The following is a 25,008-nucleotide window of genomic DNA, read 5'->3' on the forward strand; positions in this document are numbered from 1 at the left end:
AGCAGAGAATGAGGAACAGACTCAGACTGGCGCTCTCTGAGCCTCTGTGTCTTCTTACAGATGTATAACCGACCCAGCAGCACCCAGACGTGTTTCTGCTGCAGTTTCCCACCAGTTTAAACGCAGTTTAAGCCTCTTCCCACTGTAACCGTGACTCAGACAGCTTCCGTGACGGAGGGCTTTAAATAGCTCCCGGGTCCTTAGAGCTGTCGTGTTACTTCGGTAGCACATATACTAAAATTGGAACGATACAGAGAAGATTAGCATGGCCCCTGCGCAAGGATGACACGCAAATTCGTGAAGCGTTCCTCATTTTCCCTTTTAAAACACGCACAAAATCTGTGTTTAATCATTCTTTAGCTGACTGACTGTAGCTCCTGTGCGCGCCAGACTTCGTTCAATATTTAGCTAAATTACTGTGTCTTTGGTTTGTAATCAATAAAGCGAGTTTTATATCAACCCCAACGTTGTACATGAATTATGCAGGGGGGGGTTAATAAATTCGGCGATGGTTGTTGGTGACAGAGAGTTTCTGCTCTGCAGAGCTTTGCAGCCCTCATGTAGCATCCCAGCCGAAAGTCTGAAATAAAAAACATGAAGTTCAAATATTTCCCACAGTGTGAGCCGATTTCCTCAGGAGGTTGTGGAGCTAGAATAATATTTGAAGCCGTATTTTGCAAATGTACGAGTTTGTCTTTTGTGAATTAATACAGAGCATGTTCATTTGCTGTAATAAATGTGTTTTTTCTGACCTACATTTCAAAATTAAAAGCACAATTTTTAACTGCCCAGTTCTTCAAATGTTAGTGAAGCTGAGCTAAAGTCTTTCACAGTCACCGGTCCTCCTTCAGGCGGGGATTGTGGGAAGAAAACCGACGTCTACTGAGCTTGGAAAGAAAAGAGTCTGGACTTCTTTAAGTTGCTTGAAGACGTTTCACCTCTCACCCGAGAAGCTTCTTCAGTTCTAGGGTCAGATGGTGGAGAGTCCAGAAGAAAACCGACATAAACCTGAAAATCTCACAAATATTCTACGCCGGTTTGTAACCTGGTCCAACTAGTTTAGTGCAGGCTGTCATGAGTCATCTTTGTGACGTTGTTAATGCTTTGATCAGAAGTAACTGATAATTTTAATGAGATTGGTGATGCGGCTGATTTCCTCCTCTTGCAGTCACACTCCTCAGCTTCGCGTCCACACAGCGACGCCCTGAGGCAGCCACTGGAACTGCGGCTGGTGTTTTAAGAGATAAGAGATAACGCTTTATTGTCGTTGCAGTCATACCTAGTGCAATAGTACAACGAAATTGCAAAACTGTCCCACGTTGGCAATACGTACAACACAACACAAACAAGAGAACACAACACAGTAACTTAATAAATAAAAAGAATGAGTGTATATTTTTATTGCACATTATTAGTATTATTTTTATTGTCCATAAAGGCAGATATTCAGGTCAGCTTGGACCTGATTGGCTGCTGTCAGCTGTTAGCATTGATTAGGGCTATTGCGCTGTTGTACAAGCTGTCCTGGAGTCTGTTTGTCCGCGACCTCCGCAGCCTGAAGGAGCTGATCAGTGTTTTTGCCCACAATAAGCTGAGATTCTGAAATATACTATGTGCCGAATTTCCCACCAAGTGGTAATGAGTAATGTTCTGCCTTCAGCCGTCCAATCAGCAGCGTGTGAGTACAACCGATTTGTGTATATTACCCACAATGCCTCCGTGTGTCTCACGGGCTCAAAGTGAAAGCAGAGAATGAGGAACAGACTCAGACTGGCGCTCTCTGAGCCTCTGTGTCTTCTTACAGATGTATAACCGACCCAGCAGCACCCAGACGTGTTTCTGCTGCAGTTTCCCATCAGTTTAAACGCAGTTTAAGCCTCTTCCCACTGTAACCGTGACTCAGACAGCTTCCGTGACGGAGGGCTTTAAATAGCTCCCGGGTCCTTATAGCTGTCGTGTTACTTCGGTAGCACATATACTAAAATTGGAACGATACAGAGAAGATTAGCATGGCCCCTGCGCAAGGATGACACGCAAATTCGTGAAGCGTTCCTCATTTTCCCTTTTAAAACACGCACAAAATCTGTGTTTAATCATTCTTTAGCTGACTGACTGTAAAGTTAAATCATGCAGGAAGTGCCTCTGACTCCGCCCCCTGGTGGTACACAAGCAGGCGATGGCAGCGGTGCCGAAACATTTAAATTTTAAGATTTAGGATTTTTGTCCACATGCTAAGTTCTGCTTCTCCTGCACGACTTTTACTGAGATCACAGCAGGATTGTAACATGAGATCAGTGTGAAGTTTAAAGCCGCACATTATGCTGTAAACGTTCCTGATCAGAGGCTGGTTCGGTGCTCAGAAACGTGTTTAACAGCAGTTAAGTAATATTTTTATATTATTAAAATATTTATAAAATTAATGAGTGCGTGTTAAAAGAGAGAGAGGGGACACTTAAACGCTCTGAATTGAAATGTAAACTTTGATCAGAGTTAATGAAGTTTTTATATCCTGTTGGTCTCTGAAGATAGGGTTAGTGTGGATAATGCTTCAGTCCTGTGCCAGGACCAGAAGTACACAAATACTTAGATACTCAGAAGTACAGAACAGCCTCAGGGCGAAGCTGAAGTACTGATTTATCTTTAAAGAAATGGAGAAATTGAGGCTCTGAAATATGCTTAAAGGTTAAAACGGCAGCAGATTTCTGTAACATTTGTTATGTTTAGTTCTTTATAGACTCGTTCACGCTCGGCCTGACTCTCCTCAGACGACTGAGCTAACCTGTAGTAAGCAGTGATAAAGTGTGTCTGTAGAAAATGTCCTTCTCATTCTGCAGTGTTTCCTCCTGACATGGAGGCCACGGACCGACTCCTCAGTGTGACTTAATATCTGAAATGTGTGGTGGAGTGTAAAGACCTCCATCACTGACACTGATGTTTCTAATTGAACTCCATCATATGACTGTGAATATCTCAAAAATTGGTCTGAGCTGAAATCACACAGAAGTGAACTCTGTTATCAAATCAGGTGTAATTGTAATTCAATCATGTTTGCACTGTTTGACCTGTTGAGCTTGTCTTGTTGTTGTTTACATGCATGTCTAAATATTTCTTCTACCTTGTATATTTTATATTTTCTTCTGTTTTTGCATTATTGTTATTATTGTTCTTCGGTATGCTGCATCTATTGATTTATTCCTTCTCTTTCTACTTTGCTGCTATAACAAAGTGAATTTCTGGGACTAATAAATTCTTTCTTATCACTGTGGTGGAAATAACTGTAAACAAAGATGGCAAATAGTTCTTTCTTTTTTAAAAAGGAGTCTGGAGACATGTCACTGTGCTGGTGATATCCATGTCGATGATTTGATTTGATGAAGCCTTTATTTGTGACTTGCAGTTGCCTGCAGCAAAATTGGACCTCTTGCAACCATACATACATTACACAAACTTCACATTGGGGAGACAGGTCAGAACAGGTAGCGTAAAGAACAACAATGAAATGTACAACACAAAAGGGCAGTGGAGGAGAAAAAAGAGAACTCTGCTCAGACTGAGCTCCTGATAGGGGATCAGTATGAGAACAGAAAACAAAAACTCCTCAGCACAAAAATCTTCACACCATAACACCATGGAAACACGTGACAAGCAACAGGGATGGGTGAGTAGGGTCAGAGTAAGCCAATGCAGACGGCAGCATCAGGTCATCTCTGCGCGTTGCAGCTGACCCACCGTCTGCATCGGAAGGGGGGAAGAATTGGAGGTGATGACGGTGGGTCGGTCCCCTCGTCCAGAACGTCAGCTGACATCTTTGAGCTTGATGCCTGCTGCTGCTGCAGCTACTCCACCCCGATCAGTTTTGTGTAACTCATCACACGTAGATCTCAAAGTATGAACGTCATTTATACTGTGAGAACAGAGCAGCTTAAAGGTGAAACCTGTGTACACAGCAGGCTTGATCAAACCCACGTGAAGACTAAACACCTTTGGCTCACCTCATCTGGTCTGGCAGTGGAAACCAGGGCTCAGGTTGGACGAGGTCAGGAACTGCTCGGTTATGGTGGAGGAGCCACCAAAGATGGAAGGGGAGCCTTGTGAGGAGTAGCAGCAGGAGATGGCACCTCCGCAAGCTGATCCAGGCCCTGTGAGACCTCCAGCAGCTCCTCCTGTGACTCCTGGTAGGAGCTGGATGTGGTTGTAGTGAGAGGCTGAACGAAAGAGAAGTAAATGTTTTAGTTCATGAAGCGTTTGATGTTTAAATTGAAGAGAGTGGAAGCTGATCAGACTGCAGAAAGAAACCATTTCTTGTTGGTTGGTGTAGCTGGTGTAACAAACCCTCTGAGGCATCCACCTCCTCTGGGCTCCGCAGCCTGCCCGACGTGGACCAATGACCTGGACTTCTTTGGAGGCTTCTAGGATGAGGGTCCCAGTGGGGGCTCTACCAGATGTTAAATGCTCCTTCTAAAATTAGGCATGAGTATGAGATAGTAAATGCAGTGATTAAAGAAAAATCTAACTCAATATGTTTGGTTTTAAAGCACTTTGGATGTGAAACAGAGAGAATTTGACACAGTTTTTAGTAATCTGCTCACTCTTTCATCAAAGCCTTCACTTGTAGAATCAGGTGTTTTATACAGTTTGATGTATGCAGCGAGCACAGATGTTATGATGATGAGCTGGATCATCCTCTCACAGTGGAATAAGTCACCGGATGTACAGCGTGAACGGTGCTCGGTTAACACAACACTGACCAACACTGTGTGCCGACTTTAAATCCTCCACCCGTGTGTTAGATAAACATTGAAATCACTGATTCACACAGTCACAGAAAGAAAATCACAGAGAGCCTCGTGTGAGTCTGAAATAATATAATTTAACTGTTTTTCACCATTATTTCATGAAAATAAAGCAAAGAAAGACTGAATAAATCGGTACTCACAAGATCCTCTGGAGCTCTGCCGATGGGAGGGTCAATGAAGAAACTGGAACAAATCCTCGAACTGTGTTGCTAACAGGGATGTTGAAGAGTGCCCTCTAGTGGATAAACTCTGACAATGATACTCACAGCACAGATGAATGGTGTTTCTCTCGTCTCTTCTTTACTTATTTAGATTTACAAACCATTTTAAATGCTGATGCTGATAAATCAGGTTGTTCAGGCTATACCACGTATTAGTATTGTTTTAAGGACCTTAATCACAGCCTGTAACCAATGTACATTTACTGGAAATATCATTTATACACGTTTTCCTCATACTGGTGCTGAGCGTGCAGCATCCACAGCATGAAACAATTCACACCTGGATTCACTTTCTCATTGGCTCTGCCTCTTCGCTACTTGTCCTGAATCTTTTAATACTTTTATCTGCACATGTGACCAGTCAGCATGACTGATATACACTTTATTGGTTATTGGGTCAGCAGTTATTTCAGACTCATCACTTTGTGGATGGTGTGACTTTAAAACAAGAATAATGTAGTTTATTGTTTTAAATATGAAGCATGGCTTTGTATTTCTGTCTGTTTTCCAATGAAAATTAACACTAAAGTGACTTTATTTCTATTTATTTCATAAAAGAAGACTTTAAAATCTTCTTTTATGTGTTAATGAGTGTAAACTGGGTGCAGTCACCTCCACTCTACTGTAAAAAGCAAAGATAAAGTCACTGAATCTGTTTCCTGTCATGTGCCTCTGACAGACAGCCACAGCTGCCCCGGACCAAAATACCACTGGGGGAACCGACCCAAACAAGGGGTACCCACATGCACCACCTCATACCTCCGTCACCTCCCTCCCTCTCTTACCGCTCTGCTGAGGTGGTTCAACCCCTTCAGGGTTATTTTTGGCCTCTGCAGGGGTCGGCCTAAGAGGAGAGAGAGAGGGCACCCGAATGTTAGTGAGAGTCCTGCACTCCCTCAGTCTGTCCCGCCCTCGGCTGCTTTCTCCTTCCTCACTGTCTCCTCTGTGTTTTGTTTGCCCGGCACAATGACTGTAGGGAACATGGAGCGAGCCGAGCTGTTTGATGCCGGGAGCAAAGGTCGAGGCTTGAGGGCCGCCAAAGAGCTCAACACGGGGGAAGTGATCTTCTCCGAGCCCAGCTTTGCAGCTGTGGTCTTCGACAGGTACGGGTCTCCTGGTCGTTCTGGGTTTTGCATGAACATGTCTCAGGTGTACTCAGACTGTGGGCGTTGGTCACCATCTCAGGGTCGTGACCTTCCTTCTAGACCTCTGAATTCTATGACATCAGCAACACGAAGGCCATCGAGGTGTCATGTGAACTTGAGCGTGACATTCTGGATCCAATGTGAGGAGGCTCCAGCAGAAAGGATTATGGCATCTTTACAAGGTTTAACGTTCAGGTTATATTAATATAAGATCAGATTTGAGAGTGTAACGGCTTTTAGCATCATATATGGAACATAAAAAAGCACATTGTGGTTGGTTTCAGGTATGCAGTGATCTGCAGGTTGATTCTTACTGTTTAGTTTGGCCTCTGGAGACAGAAAACAGACCTGTCCCCGAAAATCTGAGAGGGATGGATGTTTGACAACGCAGCAAAAGTCAAACTGGGACACACAGGAGGCCATTGCGACGTCATTAGGAACTGGATTGATGTGGTCTGCTTTGCTGGTTTCAGTGGTTTGAATAAGCTGCAGCCATCTGAGTTTAAAGTCGTTCAAGCTTGGTTTTGTTTTTTTGGCGCCAAAGTTGACAGTTGACCTTTTGACATAGAAAATGACTCTTGTGTCCAAATGTAGGTAAAAGAGAAAAGATTTATCCAGCAAATTATTGGAAAACAAACATCCAGAGAACCAGTTTGTTTTTTCTGTTCCTCTACGAGGACATGGAATCTTTGATCTTTATTGAAACTATGAGATATTATGATGAGGGCCTGCAACTGTAATTTCATACAAGAAGGTAAAAATTTTATGCCTTCGTTAAATGAACTAAAGTTATTGGATCTCAGGATCAGGCGGGAGCTGATTCCTGATTTTTTTTGAGCGTTCTACATGTTTGCTTTGGTTAGTAATGATTTGCTGATGGCTAAAATCAGCTGGTATTAAAGGGAACACTGGTTTGTTGATGTGCTAGAATACCAGACACAGATCTGGTAGCAGTGTTAGTGTTACAGCCTTATAAGAGCTCGTATCTGCAAGACGGCAGCTCACCGAAGCAGGCATGTACTGAGGGTTTCTGCACAGTGTAAGGCGGGAGCTGTCCAAAACTACAAAGAGACTGAGGACGCTGTAAGTGGTGAGAGGCATTAACAACGCTGCTTGGCGTTGTTTTGGACCGGCACAGAGGGCTAAATAAACAGTTTACACACAGACCTGCAAACTTCTGTGAGGTTTAAAGAATGATAAAGAAATGAGAATCAGGGAAACTAGAAAAACAGCTACATACTTTCATTATTCTCTGAACATAGGAGCACTCCTCATCTCTGTGATTTTACCATTAACCTGTCTGTGTTTCTCTTTCAGTTTGGCCACCCAGGTGTGCCACAGCTGCTTCCGCCATAAGGCCAATCTGCACCGCTGTGCTCAGTGCAAGTTTGCCCACTACTGCGACCGAACCTGCCAGACCGCGTGCTGGAACGAGCACAAGCAGGAGTGTGGCGCCATCAAGAAGCTCGGCAGCGCGCCCAGCGAGAATATTCGGTAAGAAAAGGTGCATGACAGAGACCTCTGGGTTTCCCACCATCGAAAAATGTGCTAACATCTGAAATGTTTTTGCTTCCTGGATAAATAAAGTTTGTAGAAGAGAAGGGAAATAAACTTTGTATGAAAAGACAGATTTTCACTCCCCTTGAACGCTTACAGACTTCACACATTCCCTGCAGTTAAGAGCTGTTTACAGGCCGCGAAGTACCAGAAAGTGTGCTTAAACTAAGATTTATTAATACCGGAAGTGATGTTAAATGTGATAATGCAAGGTTTGTCCAAATGTGCTCAATCTTGTTTTGTATTTGGTTACTACCAGCAATCCCATTTATCTGTTATCCCCAAATTACCTGTGACTCATCTAAAGCTAAGATTGGCATTGGATTTTGTTTTAGCCACGTGCTAAATAGGTAAAGTTTCTTTTGGGGTGGGGTTCAATTGGGGTGTTCCAAATTAGGTGGACCAACCCAACTAAAAAGCTTAACCAAAGTCTAAATAGGTCATTGGGGACCTGGTTAAAGCCTTTGCTGCTGTCATGATCAGAAGGTTGAACTTCCAGGTATCTGAGGCTAATAAATCAGCCAGGCTGGGGGTTTGTGTCACATGATTGTTTTAGAATTGTGTGTCTACAACAAAATCCCAGTTACACCTGGAATCATTGCACTACATCATGCGTTTCCTGCCAGGTTTATTGTTCTGGACTATGATCTGGCTGATATTCCCAGGAATCTTGGACATGGATGAATGAACCTTCAATTTCCTGTTTCTTCCTGCGACAGCTTGGCAGCTCGTGTGCTGTGGCGTATGCACAAGGACACGGGCATCGCTTCCGACAGTCAGCTGATCTCTGTTGACCAACTGCAGGAGCATGTGGCCGACCTGGCCGCCGAAGACTTTAAGCAGCTCCGGGCTGACGTGCACAAGTTCCTTCAGTACTGGTCTTACGGGACGAGGCAGCACTCTGTCGACTATATCTCACACATCTTTGGCATCGTTAGTGTTTCATCATTAATCACCAAATCCAACATCCTAGCCCTGCCCCTGCTTCTTCTTACCCTTCCTGCCATCTGTGTCTGTTCTTGCAGATCAAGTGTAATGGATTCACCCTGAGTGACCAAAGAGGGCTGCAGGCTGTGGGTGTGGGTCTTTTTCCCAACCTGTGCCTGGTCAACCATGACTGCTGGCCTAACTGCACCGTCATCCTCAACCACGGGAAGTACGTATCCGAGCTGCGGAGCCCTGCTCCATCATGAAATAAACCTCTCAGGGTCATTTCATAAAAAACACTACAATTTGAAAAAATCTTAATGAAAGCACGCAGAATTTTATCCTCCTAACACTAAGAAGTTGTTTATTATGTGTCTTTTGCGCTTGTGACGACTTAATTTACAGATATATATGGAGGCATACATTAGGGAAGTAAAGTACAGTAATAAAGCCAGAGTCTGGCAGATTTAGTGGACCACACCGATGCTTTACTTTAAACAGAGTGCAGCGTATAAACGTCTGACTCTCTCTTTTCTTTGCAGCCAGTCAGCTGTGAGCTCTGCTCTCCACTCTCAGAGGAGGTATGTTTTGCAGACGTTCACCACTCGTTCCGACATATGACTGGCTTTAGTGAGAACACACAGAGACACACGCCAGTGTTTATTCCAGCTATAACGCAGAACGCTACATACAGTTTTATTATCTTTCTGTTTCTCCTGTGAGGCTGAGGAAAAAAACACAAATATTAGACTGAGGTTAGAGTTGCAGTTCCTGTGATGTCCACTGGAGGCTCCCTCGAGAAGTGCACAAGTCCCCATAGGACTTGTGTTAAAATATACAACTTCACAGCAGAAATAAAAATGTTTACAGCCTGGTACAAAATCAGTTTTGATCTCTGTGGATAGTTTCCTCTTCATAGCATCTGTGCAGGTTTGGTTGCACTAAAGAAGTTCTTAGACGTGAACTGCTTTTCCACAAGAACTTTTGAAGTTTTCAGTTTAATAACACAGTGTCTACAGGATCCACCTAAGGCTGTTAACCACTAAGGTTGCATATAGCTAAATATCCACGTTAGTTCAAATATAGTGTATCCAAACAGTAGCCAAAACGTCACTAGTCTCAGGGTTGCATTAGGTTTTTACCTTACAATTCTATGATTATAAACAAGAGATCAACCTGCCCCATATCTCTAAAAGTACACTTGTATGCAGAGATCATAGTGAACATGGACTAATCAACTTCCAGGATTCAAGATATTCAGATAGGTAACAAAGTCCAGTTTCCTCGGCTATAAAACAATTTACATGCATCGTGGTGTCCTCAGAGTTGTCCCTTAAGACGGTTGATAACCATCGTAAACCCTTACTGGGGTTTACTGAGACTCTACACATGGAACCAAATGTCTTCACCAAACTTAAAGAAGTCCAGTCACTTTCTGTTCAAGCTCCTTAGACTACCATGACCTGGATGACTGAGAAACACCATCCGGTCCTTCTCTGTCCCAGGATTGAGCTACGGGCTCTGGGGAAAATCCCTGAGGGAGAAGAGCTGACCGTGAGCTACGTGGACTTCCTGAACCTTTCGGCTGACCGCCAGAAGAAGCTAAAGGAGCGTTTCCACTTTGACTGCACCTGTGAGCACTGCAGCAAGCACATCGAGGATGACCTGATGACAGCGGGTGCAGACAGCAAAGTGCGAGGGCAAACATTAGACTGTTTTTAAAGTGTATTTTCAGTTTATTACCTCGACTTTTCTCTCATTCTCTCAGCCATCTGCGGATAAGGTAAAGGAGGTAACAGTCTTCAGTAAGGAGTCTTTGGAGAAGATTGAGAAGTCACGTGTTGAGGGAGATTACAATGAGGTACACCACGCCCCTGTCAGCTTCCTTCCACCTAACCCTCTCTTGATGACTGTTGCCATGCTTTCGTTAACTCCTTCAGTCTAGTCAGCATCTCTCCTTTCCTCTCTCAGGTGCTGAAGTTGTGTTATGAGTGTCTGCAGAAGCAGGAGAATGTCCTGGCAGATACTAACCTGTACAAGCTGCGAGTGCTCAGCATCGCCAGCGAGGTCCTGTCATACCAGCGGTCCTTCGCCAAGGCAGCAGACTACGCCCACAGGATGGTGGAGGGATACAGGTTAGTGCTGATAATAGACTCCGTATCATATCAACATAGCCGCCAGGTTTGAGAAGTGAGGCCAGTCTGGAAGCGCTTCCATGAGGCAGACCAGAACAGCACATTTAGGAGTCCCGATGTCTGCTAAACTCTCTGCAGACCTCCATAATTAAACTTTGGTAGGTCATGCATGGGAGCTAGGGTCTAAAACCATGTGTGAAATGGAAGAAGTTTGGAACCACCAGGACTCTTCATAGAGAAAGTGACTATCTGAGGTCTTGATTGGGGAGCAACGATGAACTGGTTATTCCAACAAAGCTTCCTCTGAAGAGATTAGGGATAGCCATCTCAGTAGCTCATTAATAGGGCCCTTCTGTTAGAACAGCTGGAAAGACCCAGACTATTAGACCTGATGAGGCAAAAAATTCAGTTTTGAGGTAAAAAAAAAAAAAAAAATCAGTCCCTGCCTGTAATCTGCTAAAACTGCCCCTATAGTAAAGCATGGTGGTGGTAGCATCATGCTGTGTGGTTGCTATGTTAGTAACTTGGACATGGAGGCTGGTGTAGACTGAGGAAAAAGTAAATAATACCTCTGGTGTATACTGGGTTTGCCCCAGCACCTTATCCTGGTAGGATGTGTCCTACACTTCACTTAGATTGCATCCAGGTGGCATACTAGTCAGATACCAAAACCGCCTCAACTGCCTCTTTCAATGTGGAGGAGCACAACTCAAATGGTTGCAAACAAAGGCTACGTTCTAACGCTTTTTATCTGCTGCTTCTGAGCTTTGAAACAGTCCATCACTTCATAACAGATCTGCCTAAACATCAGCGCCTTTTAAATGAATGCATGAGACACTACTTCAACCTGGCCTGTAATCCTGCTGGAGCTCAGAGTTAATGTAAAATAAATCTACAAATAATAAATAATTTATAATATATACTCATTGCTTTAGAGTGTGTATGTAAAGCATCTAAAACGTTGATTTTGGATGACTTTCGCCCCCTTTGCTTTTGGAAACAGGAAGTTGTACCACCCCAATAACGCCCAGCTGGGTATGGCCATTATGCGGGCAGGTGTCACCCACTGGCATGCAGGGCAGATTGAGGAGGGCCACAGCCTGATCTGTCAGGCCTACCGCATCCTGATGGTCACCCATGGATCCAACCACGCCATCACCAAAGACCTGGAGGTCACAATGCACTCACATGTTTGGTCTTTAAGTGCTATAATAAATTGTAAATTCATTGATTTCACTGTTTTTGCTTTAGGGGATGCGCACACAGACCGAGCTGGAGCTGAAGATGTTCAAGCAGAACAAGGCTGCGTACCAAACCATGAGGGACGCTGCACTGAAGCACTGAACACCAGAAACCTTCACCGCTGATGCTCCTATCTTAACTGTCCGCTGACATGTACATACCGAGTCCCCTAAAGCTCTGCAAACAGCCCCTGAGCAGAGATTGATCTGATTGCAAAGCTGCAGCTAGTAATGCAATATGCTGCATGTATGTACAATAAAAGTGGAGATACATGTGCTGTAACTACAGGCATCATTAGTGTTTATCATTCAGTGTAAATTTTATCTGCCTGAGTAATGCATCTACACAGCTCGCCGAGCAAGGACAAAGTTGACACTCCTGCTTCTTGTTGAAATACAGTCTCACAGTCTTCCCCGATGCCCAAAAACCTAAAACCAGTGGCTGAACTCACGGTTGCTACATCCTTTTTTTACTTACAGTCTGTGGTTTAGCCTCATCATTTATGTGTAATCTCACTGACAAACCAACAGACTCTTTGGAGGAGGCAATTCTCTTTAATAACTGACAGTTTTAAATCTTACAGTAAAGCGACTTTAAAGGTTAAAACTCAGGTAGCTACACAGTGCAAAATCACTCAGCTGAAATCCTGAAAACATGAAAAACTTCACTTTATTCAAAGCAGTTTTTGCACCGACACAAATTCTATTAAAAAGGGAAAAGACTGAGCAAGAAAACTGTATCAAAACAGCTGGGAAGCATCAGCATCACAACAGATCACAGTGAGCCCTGAGAAGCACCTCTTCATGGGCGTCTGCATAGAGGTCAAAGGTCGTACACTAACAGGGAGTATTGCTTCCGGTATTTCACCCTCATCGCTCCTTCCTTTTTGTCTTTAATTTAAAACTCTAAATTCATAGAAACATAGAAATCTCTCTTTAAATAAAAGCAAATGTTTGAGATTCATTTTTAAATAAAGTCAACAACAAAAACAAAAAAAGAGGAAATGAGGAGGTGTGAATGTTCATAGCCGCCACACAGAGGAGGAGACACACAGGACTGTACATTAGTGTTGCACGTGTAAAGTCACATCAAGAAGACCGCCAAGTCTTCAGAATCCTCTCCTGAGAAGCTCCGCCCCTTCTCCCTTCTCATTGGATGACGCAGAGCTCAGTGCTGGACTGATTGTGAGGCTCCTGCCCCCCCTCAGCGTCTCTAGGACTCCGGCCGTGCTCCTGCGCCGCCCCCTCCTGATCGTACAACCCTGGCGGCTCTAGGCTCTGCCGCAGCTCCATCAGCAGCTCCTTCCCGTCACTCGAAGGCAGGTTTCCAAGGAAGTACTGTGGCGCCAGCTCCACAAGCCTATGAGGAATCACGATAGGCGTCAACAGAGATGCTTAAAGGTGATAATAATCAGCACTAAGTGACAACAGCGTCTCAAAACACGACTCTTTTACGCCCTCATCCTTCACAGGCTGCTCGAGGCAGCTGAGAGCGTTGTGGAGGGTCTGATTTTTAAATTAGATTATAATGTGCTCAGACACTGGGATTAAAAATGTTTTTCACTTTAATAAAGTTGCATGAAGCCACTTTTTTACTACATTGCAGCCAATTTGCAGCTTTAACTCACATCTGTGGGTGGACGTCAGAGGCGATGCGAATGCAGTTGTCGCGGGAGATGGTGAACTCGTGATAGAGGACCCAACTGGGGGGGTCGGGCCGCGGCTGTCGACACAGGTAAGAGGAGAAGGGGTGAAGGTGAGCCACGTGGCGGTGAGTTAGCAGGAGGTAGTTACCGGAGCCGTCCACATCGTGAGCCACCTGAGGAGGAGGAGTCAGTGTTACACAAATTCACCAAGTGGAAGAGCAGAAATATGGGTAAAAATATTTTTAAAATGAGGAGTTTACTTTGAGGAAGAAGCCTGAGATGAGAGCCCGCTTGATGTTCGTGCAGTTGTCTTGGCATCCGAAAGTGGGAGGAGAAACGGGAAGCTCTATCCGCTGCATCACCTCCAGCAGCTGCGCCCTGATCACCACAGCCAATCGCAGGGCGGCGTGACAGAGGAAGTTCGTCGTGCACCAGGCCTCATCCTGATTGTCTGCAGTGATCACACACAGGCCGGCCAGCAATCAGAGGAACCAGCAGAAGCAGTTATTGAATTTCAGGACTTGTACCCAGAAAACAGTGAAAATGTTTTTGGGTTGTTTTTTTTCCTTTAGGCTTCAACTTGATTAATGTCAAATACAGCATGGAAACGGGTCCACGGGCTGTTCTGTTAAATTTCTGTTTCATGGAAAAAAGTTGCCTAAAGCTTCTGAAAAATATTGCACCATCACTGCTGAGCACAGTACATCTGTGATGAAGGTTAAGTGTACGTACGCTCCAAGAAGGCATTATATATATTGATGAGAGTCATGTGATCTCCCTCTGTGTGCATCAGAGGCCTCCAGTGTGTGACGGCAGCCTCCTCTCTGCTGGGCTCTGCAGTGACGAAGCAGGAAGGAGCTGCAACAAGAAAACACAAAGATCAGATCAAATGTTCTTTATTAAAAGAGTCAATGTAGAACGAATGTCTCTCATCGGGCTTCACTTCCTGCAATGCTTGCTTACCCGTGAGCATCGCAGCTATCGTGAGCAGCTCGTCGACGCAGTCGTACTCGCAGGCGGCGATCAGGGCTTTCGCCAGCGACGGCTCCAAGGGCAGCTCTGACATTATGATGCCGACCTCCGACAGGTTTCCGTCGTCGTCCAGCGCTGCCAGATAGTCCAGGTCCTCCAGGGCCTGCATCAGGGCCTCAGGGGCTGGGGGGAGGGGCAGAGAGAGGAGGGTATGAGGGTAAATCCAAACTACTACCAGTTTGGACTGTCTCCTTAGCATGGGTACAAACGTGTACCTCCTTCACTGTGTGCTCTGTGGCACAGAGGAGGTTTGCAAAAAGTCACCTGGTCTGTCCAGGAACTTGCACTGCCCCATGTCAGCAATATCCAGCCTCTTCAGCAGCAGCACCAGGTGGCTGAGGTTCTCCTCCATCACACCTGGACAGTGAGCCTCCGCCATCCCCTCTTCATACAGGGACTGGGAGTACAGACGCAGGCACAGGCCTAAAAAGTGAGAGAAGTCACACAGTTAACAGCCATGGTGAAACACTGCAGGTGTTAAAGGTATTTTCTGTAAACTCCTGTTTAAAAATAGTTCAAATCCTCCCAGAATTATCCAAAGCAGCCAGCAGAGTGTGAAGAAAGATACAGAGCTAGGCCTCTCCCTGTCCATGTAATACCAAACTTTACCATAAGATGGCAGCATGCAGTCTGCCGAGAGGAACTGCACTATAACTACATGGACGACCCTGTTTTACACCTCACAGTCACCTAAAGTTAAAACCATTTAATCCCCGCTGTATTCTGCTCATGTTTAATGGTCTTCTTTTACTTCTGTAAAACCATCACTGATACATTTATGCTATCATCTACTGAAAGGTTTTGGAAGTTACCGTTTGTCCCTAAATCCTGCACTGAGCTTATTTTGGGGGATTAGTTAGAAAAGTTAGAATTTGTCGCTCCCTTTGCCTTTAATCAGTTGGTAAAATTACATCTAAACTAAACCTCAGTGAGCTGCTGTCACTAAATCAATTTCAGGCCATTTAAAGTTACCCGGCAGCTGTTCAGCCTGGAGCGACTGTAAAGATGAGCTGTTCTGCTGCCTTAAAATGGTAGATACTGCAATACACCCTATAATCAAGCACTTAGTGACAGTGGAAAGGAAAAACTTCCTTTTAACACGAAGAAGCCTCCAGCAGAATCAGGCTCAGGTAGGGGCTGCACCTGCTGCGACCAGCTGGGGGTGCAAATATGTGCAAACTTAAAATTAGATCAACGGTCACTTCAGACTCTCACCACCAAAGTTGAGAAACCAGCAGGTGACATCATGGCAGCTATGGACATCTTTTATTTACAGTCTATGGGAAATACCAATGGAGTTTTATCTTTCAGTCTTTGAGCTGTGATTAGCTCAGTCAGTGCTTCATAACTCTTCAGCAAACTGTTAACCCTCAGGAAGCATTTGTGTGGGAGTGAAACCTGAACAGATGCGTACCTGGAAGGTGGCTGTTCACCCTCTGAGTGCGCATGTCGGCCTGGTGTTTGCTGATCGTCCTCAGAACCTGAGAGTTCGCTCTTATTTGTGGATTATAAACCTGCCACAGAACATGAATTAAATTCAAGCTCAAAAACAGGCCTGAATATGCGTAAAGCTTATTAAGTGATAATAAAAAAAAAGAGTACTTTTACATGAAATATTGCTGTTGATACAAAAACAAACTCACATTTTTTAGTTGGAGCCCCATGTCGATGACGTAGCGAACTCCGGGCAGTGAGAAGGATGCCTCTGCAAGTGCATCGGTGAGGATGACTTTCCTTTTTTTGCCCACACCTCCAGCTCCCAGTGCCGAGCTGTCCTCAGAGCTGCCGTCCTCCCTCAGGGTGGACGCATCAGGGTCGGACTCGTAGATCCGCTGTGTAAGCCCACCCAGTCCGGCATGGAGGGGGAGGAGTCGCAGAGCGCCGAGCTGAGGACTCAAAGCTACACACTCCTTCTCCAGCAGGGCGGCGCACTCTTCTATTTCCTGTTTAACAGAGAGGAGACAGGACATGATCAAATCCACTGTGAGGGTGTGATTCAGGGGACATGTTTTCATCACCAGGCTGAAAAAGCACCAACAGCTGCAGTTCCCCTGATGTCCACTGGGGCTACAGCAGTGAGGCCCCATACTCTCCCGTGTTAAAGTGCCTGACATTAAAGCAGAAATAAACATTTACAACCTGATACGTAACCGGTTTTGCCTCCATTGCCGATTTCCTCTTGTTTGCGCTGTTGGTTCCTTTTGGGGCATTTCTCTAAAAATGAAACACCTTCCACAAACAAACAAGCACAAAAAACCCTCACCTAGCTTGTGCTCTGTGAGGTTAAATGATGCTCCTGCCAAAGTTTGATGGTTTTAGCTCTCTGATAGAAGACAAAGAAGTCAAAATGTTCTAAATAAAGAGCACACTTAACAGAGTGAATGTTTTTAGGTGGCCTGCTGTCACCTGCAGCTGTCCTTCTTTTCTAGCGTTGCTTCTCCAAACTGAGGACGAGCTGATTGTCACTTAGTGGCAATTTAAAAAGAACTTGACAGTGTTCCACTCCAGGTAATCCTAACTAAACCACCCTCGAGGGAGACAAGGCCTCAACAGTGAGTGAAGGAGCAGGAGGTGTGGTGATGTTGACACAAAGGGAGTTTAAATGAGAGTCTAAAGTGAAGGTCAATATGTACAGAAAGCACATGAGGGATTTCTGCATATTTGTAGTTTCATTTGAGCTGAGACATCAGACACCTGCAAAGCCCCAGACGCCTCTCAGGCGGAGCTGACCTTATTTCACTGCTCTGCAGGACAAAGGTGGTGAAACTCTACAACTCAGAATAAAGAATGAAGATCGGTTTGGGTAATTTGCTTTGTGTTAAAGTGTAAAAACTAAACACTGTGTTAAAGGAATAAGATCAGGGGTCATTGTACCAACAGGCCCAGGCGTTGTTTACTTTGTTTGAAACAGAGATAGCTCAGTGGGTGGTTCCATGATTGGAAGGTCGGGGGATCGAATCCACCGAACCCTGAGGTACCCCTGAGCAAGGTACCGTCTCCGCACACTGCTCCCCGAGTGCTGGATTGGTGGCTGCCCACTGCTTCACTGAGTGAATGGGTTAAATGCAGAGGACTAATTTCCTACAGACTAATTTCCTATGGCATTAATATAGTGTACATCATTATTAAATCAGTCTTTGGTTTAGTTTTTGTTAAATGAGTCATGCTTTCCTTCATTAGAGGTTGTATTTAAATAATTTTCATGCCTGCTGATGTGGAGATTAATTTTTAAAGATATTCTGTCACAAAAAACCTCGGAGGATCTACTTTCTTCTCCGTGGCCGTTTACTCGTGTACCTGTGCACTGGCCAGAAACACCATCACGTCTCCTTCCTCTCCTCTCCGGTGCAGATCCAGCACCATGTGACATGCGACGGCGGTGGGTTCCTTTCCCGCTGAAAGCTCCCTGTACAGTGTCTCCACCTCCACGTTCACAGCCTTCCTTTCCACTGCTCCACCCTCTCCCTCCTCCTCCTGGTCTCCATTAGCAGGCTCTGAGGGGAGGTTGTCCAAGGAGAGGTGAGGGACAGAGGGTCCCAGGAAGGTGGCGAGCCGAGGGGCGAGAGTGGGGTGAGTGAGGAGGACCACTCGGAAGTTGTCAGGCCTTTGGCGGCAGACGTCGCACAGCAGGCCAAGCAGCACGTCTGTGGGCACTGTGCGCTCCTGGAGCTCATCCAAGACCACGACGCCGTACTGATGCAGCAGGGGGTCTGACATCATTTCCTCCAGCAACAGCGTGTCGCTGACAAACCTGCGGAGAGGGCATCAAAACAGGACACGTGGATCAATCTCAGAGGAAACTAAAGTGTACAGAGTATAAGAATTGATGGTGAGGCTGTGGGCAGAAGAAAGGCAGAGGAATATTTTCATCCAGAACCAAAGAAATCCAGAGATGCAGAAGTTTAGACTTTAACATGGATCAAATGTTTCATGCAGGTTTGTTTCAGAGACTTTTCAAAGAATAACAAAAAGGAATAATTTGATACTTGCTTCCTTGTTGTGAGTTAAATGAGAACAGGGAACGAGCTGCAGTAGCTCCGTTCAAAGCAATCCTTATTTATCTTTTATCGAGCCTTTATGTAACCACTCTGTTCATCTAACTGAAACGAGCCATTTCAGCTCCCGTCTTTTTAAGACCCCCCTGATTGATCACCTTCTGAAAGCCTGCAGAGGGGCATCATCCAATGCTTATAAGATATACTGCCTGTACCTGCTGGATTAGAGTGTAAACGTGTTATGAAGTGATGGCAGCTGATCTTGAAAGCAGAAGAAAGACAATATCTAGTGTAAATATTGAAGCAAAGATTCAGAGCAGTCTAAGGTTTATCGCAGATTAATTACTTTTACTTACGATTACCTAATTGTTTGATACTGACAACAAGAAGCAGTGCTGCTCTGTTCTATGCACTGTGTGCCTCATTTTTTAAATAACATTATAATTCACAATAAAAAGCATTTATCTTAAAAATATATTGTATCTAAAAAGGTACAAGAGACAGAGTAAAGGAGAAATTTCAGAGTAATCTGAATACTTTTTATTTGCCACTACAGAAATGAAATTACTTTGAAAACAGCGTAAGATTTCAAAAGGATCTAACCTGAGCATGGTGTCAGGCGTGCAGCCGTCATCGTTGGGCACTCTGTAGCCGACCTCCAGACCCAGGCTGAGGTCCATCTCATCGGCCACGCGCAGGGCCAGACTCACCGCCGCCACCGAGTGAGGCTGCGAGCAGCACACGAGGCCATGAGAGAACTCGTAGGAGAGCGCGTACTCCACGCACCACTGAGGAACCTGCAGTGAGCACATGGGAGGACAGAGGTCACACAATGTTTTTAGACTTAATAAAGTTCTTCAAAGCCTATAATTCACACTATACTTGCGCAACATCATGAGCTTTTGGATGGACTGCTGTCATTTGGCTGTAAGCATTCAAATTCTGAGTGCTGCTTGTGATTGGTTCTCTTGCCCTCGTCTGCTAGTCAAGTCTGCTCACTGAGCCTGCCATGGCTGCGACCAGACAACCACCGCCATGCTGCATGACCTCAGACACCACAAGAAACCAGTGCACAAGTCCCAAAACCTGCACATGACCTACGTTTAGTCATCTTCAAAAGGTGCAGAAACCAGTGGGTGACATCACCATGGCTACATCCATCCCTTATTAACAGCAATAAATAAACTGCCAACAAGTGTCATCCACACATTACCAAAGAGAACAAGCTGGGCCTTAAATGGAGCTTAAATCCATATTTAATCAAAGCTTTCATTTGATCTTAAGAGGAGGAGGGGGAAGCTGATGGGACCCAAACTAAGAATAAAGAATTAAATACAAAATAAGCAAAATATTCAGACCCAGAATAGACAAAAATGTACCCTTATGACACGTTTTTGTTCTTCTAAATTAAACCTTGAAGAGGAAATCAGGACTCATCAACACTGAGTAAAAACAGAAGAAATTACTGACATACAGCGAGCGCACTGAGGGGCAAAGGTCAAAGTGATAACAGATATGTGACCCAGATTCAGGTTAATAAACAGACAGCGCAGATAAAGGCTGTAACACAAAAAGAAAGACAAAGTGAAGGTATCACAGAAAACAGCCGATCAACAGAGACCGAAGCAACGAGCACATAAAGACTCACAAGGAGGAGGAGGAGGTGGTGCTGGAAATGAGATCTGTGGGTGTTTCAGGACTAAATGAGCGTTCAGGTTACAGCACAGCACTGTGAATCTATCACATTGGTTTAATGGTGTCATTCATTAGCCTGTGGGTGGATGTAACTATGGAGCAGGCATATAGATAACCAGATTGTCCCTGAGAGACAGACCCAGCACAGAAACCACCTCCAGGCCTGCAGTTCCTCTGATGTCCACTTGAGGCTGGCTCCACACACGAGTCATGTTAAAAGACCGGGTGTCAGACTGGACACATACAGCTCAGTCTGATCTTAAATGAGTGAGACCAGTAAAACCACCGTAAAGCACACAGGCTTCTAAACCAGCAAAACTCAAAACACAGTTTGAATTTACAAAGAAAAGACCAAAAATCAAGCCAAGTGTAAGATAAAGAGGGATTATTTTGATGCAAGTCATGCAAAGCGTCTCTAGTAGAGTCCAAGAATGAAAATATGGATTAGGAAATTTTCTAAATGGGAGCAACTGGGAGGCAGTCACAGATCTGACTGGCTTTGTTACATTTTCGAAAAAAACAAAACAAAAAACGTTTTCCTGCCTGTGGTTACCTGCGTGCTTTTCCCAGACCCACTGGGCGCGCTCAGTAGGACCATGTTGTGGCTCTCGAGGTGCTCCAGCAGACTCTGCCTGAGTCGCCACACTGGAAAGCGCTGCCTCTCCTCCAGCAGGGCATAGTATCGCGAAGAAAAGGGCAAACCATCATAAGGGTTCACCTCCAGGTCTCCCAGTCCTTCATCCTCACCGCCTCGACTTCCTCCATCTTCTTCATCGTCCAGATCCCCGCTTAAGAGGGAAGACACGGACAGTGAGTCCAGAGCTGTGGAGGGCCGAAGTTGGGAGGCAGAGGCAGTGGATGGCTTTGCTGCCATCGGTGATGACATCATCAGCAGGTTATCTGAGATTCCTTAGATTACCTGCAGAGAGAAAAAAAAACAACTAAAGGTCACAACGAGCAAAGTTCACCAATTCCTGCAAAACCAGAGAGGAAGAGTCTGAGGGCCCAGACTACTTCCTGAGACTTCACAGGAACCATCATGTTTGGTATGTAGCTGAGGAATGTGCGTCTCCGCCCAGACGCCACCGTGGTCATCAGACAGCTGCAGCACACACCCGCTGGGTGCCTGCTGCTCGGCTCACTTATTAATGTGTGAGGAAGCCAGAGAAGCAGATAAAAGCACAAGAAGAGGGAAAACACTGAGGTAGGGATGTGCAGCGAGAGTTCAATTTTTGATCTATTTTTAGATCATGATCACGCCTAATTTCTCCAGCGGTCCTCAGGGTTTGACTCAGTTCAGTGGGAACTGCGAGGTGTCTTTATGTAAACAGCAAAAAGTACTCTGCATGGCCAAAAACATCCAAACACACACAAAGCAAAACCAAAACCAGCAGGTGGAAGTTAAACAGATGACAGAGGCCGTCTACAGATTTTGCTTCATGTGCCACACCCTCCTCCACCTCCCTTTCCCTCCTGCTGACCTGCGCCCCTCCCTGAGCGTCTCCTTTTTGTGTTTGTGTGGTTTCAGGTGTGCCGGAGTCAGACCAGAAGCACACCGGATGACAGCAGCTCCATAATCAAATACTCAGCCCTGCCAAATGTGCCGGCGCCAAGCCAAATTTATCCACCTGTGCTGCTTTTCAGCACTCGGCCTTTGTTGCTGGTTTCCCAACATTCATCCTTTTCTATGTCTTCTTTACAGTCTCCAGATATGCTGCTAATAAGCCTCCCTTCCCACTTCACACTAACCCCCCTAATCCTGCTCCCATCTATCCAGACAGCACATCAATAGATTTTATTTAAGCCTCTCTGCAGCTTGAGGACATGTTTTTTGATATGTACTGTATTATTAATTATCATTAAAAACTCCTCGATTGTGTTACGGTGACAAAAACTACTCAGACCGCCTGGATACTCCTGCTCAGTAGCCCACCCACTTCTGTTTACAAGGAGCAACCAATCAGAAGAGGACTGTATAAGATGAAGGAGGATTATTTTTTAATTTGAAGCATGCTAAGCTACTCATATGCTCAATACATAGCTTGAAATGAGCAGAATGGATCTGTTTTTAATGAAAGATGAGAAACAGAAGCAGGTCGTTCATGTCGATGGCTGCTTCCTTGTTCTATTCAGCTACTGAAAACTGTTGGGTTGGATGTGGCTGGGCTGAACCCATCATATCAGCCTCTGGCAGAGGGGATATTCCTAACATGCCATCTCAGTCACACAGAAGCTCCACCCACTTCTGCCAATAATTAAAGAGAGAAAAGCTAAATAAGACCATTATATAATAAAGAAGGTTTATTTTGAAGTGTGACTCATGCAAAGCTATTCAGTTCAGTCCAGAAATAAAAAGTTTGGAGCAGAATAAGTGGAGGGGATTATCTAATATGAATCACTCATGGGTGGAGCCACCACCAGGTTCAGGTGTTAATGAAAACCACTGATTAGATTTGGATGACAAACAAAAGACCTTCTCTTGTGACTCTACAGCAGAGACAGTGGAGTCTCTGTTTAGGAGAAACTCGGGTTTAAAAACAGTCTCTGAGAAATAAGCCTGTATCAGGGTGATGTGGCACCGTTCTGACCCTTAACCTTAATAAGCCTGACGAGTCTATTTAAGCAGACTAATGTCACAGCAGTCAGCCGCCCGCTCCTCTTTTCTTATCTCTGAGAGCCATTTTAATGCCAACGGGTCACCTGACTTGGCCGAGAGGAGGGAGGAAAGCCAGCACAGCAACGAGCCATCACAGGTACGCCTTCTTACCTGAGAGACATACCGGTCGACAGGTGAAGAAGCCCCGCTGAACCAGCCCGCCCTCCGCTCCTCCTGTTGTTGTTGCTGTCGGTTCAGAAAAAAAGCCGGCTTCACGTACCGGATAACAGCGAGACAGAGACCGGGACAGACATCCGCTCACCGGCCCTCTCCGTGAATCTTCCCCGGGCCCGCTGATCTCTTCACTGCTGACAAAGATAAAGACGGAGGAGGAGGCGTCTGCGTTAGCTGCCAGCCGCCATGTTGGCACGTCGAGCTGTCAAAGCTCGTGTTACTTTGAGGAAACCTCGGAGAGTTCAGAGCGTGACAGAGAGGCGTTCACGGAACAAGTTCGACATTTTTACTTGAGTAAAGACAGCCCAGTTAATATTTTCTTCCATTTTCCCCTCCCACATTCCCTTTATTTGTTTTTTTACTTATGAAGAAATTAAAATTATGTGTACTATTTGGACATCAAGGTCAGCAGTTCTGTGGCGCGACAACGAGACATAACCACGGTAATACGAGAAGAATTAAGATTGTTAAAAACAAATGAATAAAATAAAATACAAAAAGGGTACAATATCACACAAAAATGAATAAATATTTAAATAAATCAAAACTTTTTGCCTGTCTCCTTTGGATCTTTAGACATCAGAATTGTTGCCTGAAGGCAACAATTCATCATGGCCTTGCCATATTGGTCAGTTTGACTGACCTTTATTATAATTCTATATTTATTTAATTTGATTTTCGGTTGTTACAGACATGACTGGGGGATAGGACAGGGAGAAAGAATGAAAGAAAGAGAGGGAGAGAAAGAAAATAGAGGGGAGAAGAGATGGTGAGGAAGGGGGGAAGAAAAAAAAAAGAAAAACAAACAAAACACCTGGATCACCTGTATGGAGATAAGAGAAAACAGAAGAGAAAACAAACAAGAAAGAGCAACATAATAAATACAACATCATCACAATAAACTAGCTAACGGTAGATACTAAATATTACATGTTATTGTGCAGTACGCAAGATCGAGAGCGCACAATGTGCTTTGAGGTAGCAGCCAAGAAAGGTGTAGTTTGTGTCTGTGAACACCCGTGTGTACACCTGTGTGCACACCTGTGTGGATCAGCACGCTTGTATTCAAAAGGTTTCTCCATGTAACGATCTGCTAGGGAGTGTGGGGAGCCATAGCCCCGCCCCTCAGGGCATGAAGCAGGTATGGAGGAGATTCAGGCCCCAGAATACGAATGAATGTTAGTTTTGATGTTTGATGAGTAAGCTTTAAAAAAATTCTTTATGTAATTTTATACTCATGTGTCTGTATTTCATATATTTCTGTATTTTCATAATTAATAGTTTAGATTGATTTATTTCAGTATGTATACACTGATTGTTATCTGTTTTAAATATATTTTAACAATAATTTGTTTAATTCTGTATTTTTTGTGTTGATTATTTATGAAGATTTATTTTTAAATATTTATTTCTTCATTTATTATGGCATGATGCAAGTATTTATTCCTGTATCTGTATTTTAAAATTTGCTGTACTTCACTGATATTTATCTAATATAAAGTATATCTATAGCCACATCCAGTAAGCAGTTTAATTAACTAATTTATTTATATTTTTGCACATATGTATTCCTGTATTTTTATATTTATTTCTAAATCTTTATATTTCATTAATGAAATTTATAAATCTATATTTCTCATTTTTATAAATATATTTGGATATTTATGTATGTCTACATTTATTTAGGTTCCTCCACCTTCCTTTCTGTATTCATATATTAGTATTTACTTTAAACCACATGTTTTTTCAGTCATTTGGTCACAGGGCAGCTTTAAGGAGCCAAAATGA

At 44.4% G+C, this 25,008-nt stretch overlaps 2 protein-coding genes and 2 non-coding genes across 4 annotated transcripts; 3 read left to right on the forward strand and 1 right to left on the reverse strand.

Annotated features, from left to right (window-relative positions):
• Positions 1–211: 211 nt before the first annotated feature.
• On the forward strand, positions 212–317 carry LOC111501065 (U6 spliceosomal RNA). Its single transcript, XR_002721272.1, has one exon. It is a non-coding gene; the product is annotated as a U6 spliceosomal RNA (small nuclear RNA).
• Positions 318–1,955: 1,638 nt separating this feature from the next.
• Positions 1,956–2,061, forward strand: LOC111500842 (U6 spliceosomal RNA). Its single transcript, XR_002721270.1, has one exon. It is a non-coding gene; the product is annotated as a U6 spliceosomal RNA (small nuclear RNA).
• A 3,785-nt stretch (positions 2,062–5,846) lies between these two features.
• On the forward strand, positions 5,847–12,305 carry LOC101481292 (histone-lysine N-methyltransferase SMYD1). The gene is made up of 10 exons (XM_004561881.6): positions 5,847–6,120; positions 7,480–7,656; positions 8,439–8,652; positions 8,745–8,875; positions 9,189–9,227; positions 10,152–10,338; positions 10,415–10,507; positions 10,618–10,781; positions 11,785–11,953; positions 12,033–12,305. The coding sequence occupies exons 1-10, from the start codon at positions 5,984–5,986 to the stop codon at positions 12,123–12,125; spliced, it is 1,404 nt and encodes a 467-aa protein (XP_004561938.1). The 5' UTR covers positions 5,847–5,983; the 3' UTR covers positions 12,126–12,305.
• Positions 12,306–12,557: 252 nt separating this feature from the next.
• Positions 12,558–23,487, reverse strand: dqx1 (DEAQ box RNA-dependent ATPase 1). The gene is made up of 12 exons (XM_004561882.5): positions 23,158–23,487; positions 20,944–21,309; positions 19,299–19,492; positions 17,998–18,451; positions 16,344–16,643; positions 16,115–16,214; positions 14,965–15,123; positions 14,632–14,823; positions 14,401–14,526; positions 13,929–14,119; positions 13,651–13,841; positions 12,558–13,382 (listed from the first exon to the last, which is right to left on the reverse strand). Exons 2-12 carry the CDS (start codon positions 21,277–21,279, stop codon positions 13,172–13,174), a joined length of 2,454 nt encoding a protein of 817 aa, XP_004561939.2. The 5' UTR covers positions 21,280–21,309; positions 23,158–23,487; the 3' UTR covers positions 12,558–13,171.
• Between the last annotated feature and the right edge of the window lie 1,521 nt (positions 23,488–25,008).

Source organism: Maylandia zebra, linkage group LG7 (assembly GCF_041146795.1).
Source record: "Maylandia zebra isolate NMK-2024a linkage group LG7, Mzebra_GT3a, whole genome shotgun sequence".
NCBI lineage: Eukaryota > Metazoa > Chordata > Actinopteri > Cichliformes > Cichlidae > Maylandia > Maylandia zebra.

What these genes read in the sequence shown, in the direction of transcription:
- LOC101481292 (XM_004561881.6), top strand. Translation starts at nt 5,984, where the DNA reads ATGACTGTAGGGAACATGGAGCGAGCCGAGCTGTTTGATGCCGGGAGC. An exon ending in GTCATCCTCAACCACGGGAA is followed by an intron (nt 8,876 to 9,188) that starts GTACGTATCCGA and finishes TTTTCTTTGCAG; the next exon opens with CCAGTCAGCTGTGAGCTCTG. An exon ending in CAGCGGGTGCAGACAGCAAA is followed by an intron (nt 10,339 to 10,414) that starts GTGCGAGGGCAA and finishes TCATTCTCTCAG; the next exon opens with CCATCTGCGGATAAGGTAAA.
- dqx1 (XM_004561882.5), bottom strand. Translation starts at nt 21,279, where the DNA reads ATGATGTCATCACCGATGGCAGCAAAGCCATCCACTGCCTCTGCCTCC. An exon ending in CAAGTTCCTGGACAGACCAG is followed by an intron (nt 14,824 to 14,964) that starts GTGACTTTTTGC and finishes CCCTCCCCCCAG; the next exon opens with CCCCTGAGGCCCTGATGCAG. An exon ending in GATAGCTGCGATGCTCACGG is followed by an intron (nt 14,527 to 14,631) that starts GTAAGCAAGCAT and finishes TTCTTGTTGCAG; the next exon opens with CTCCTTCCTGCTTCGTCACT.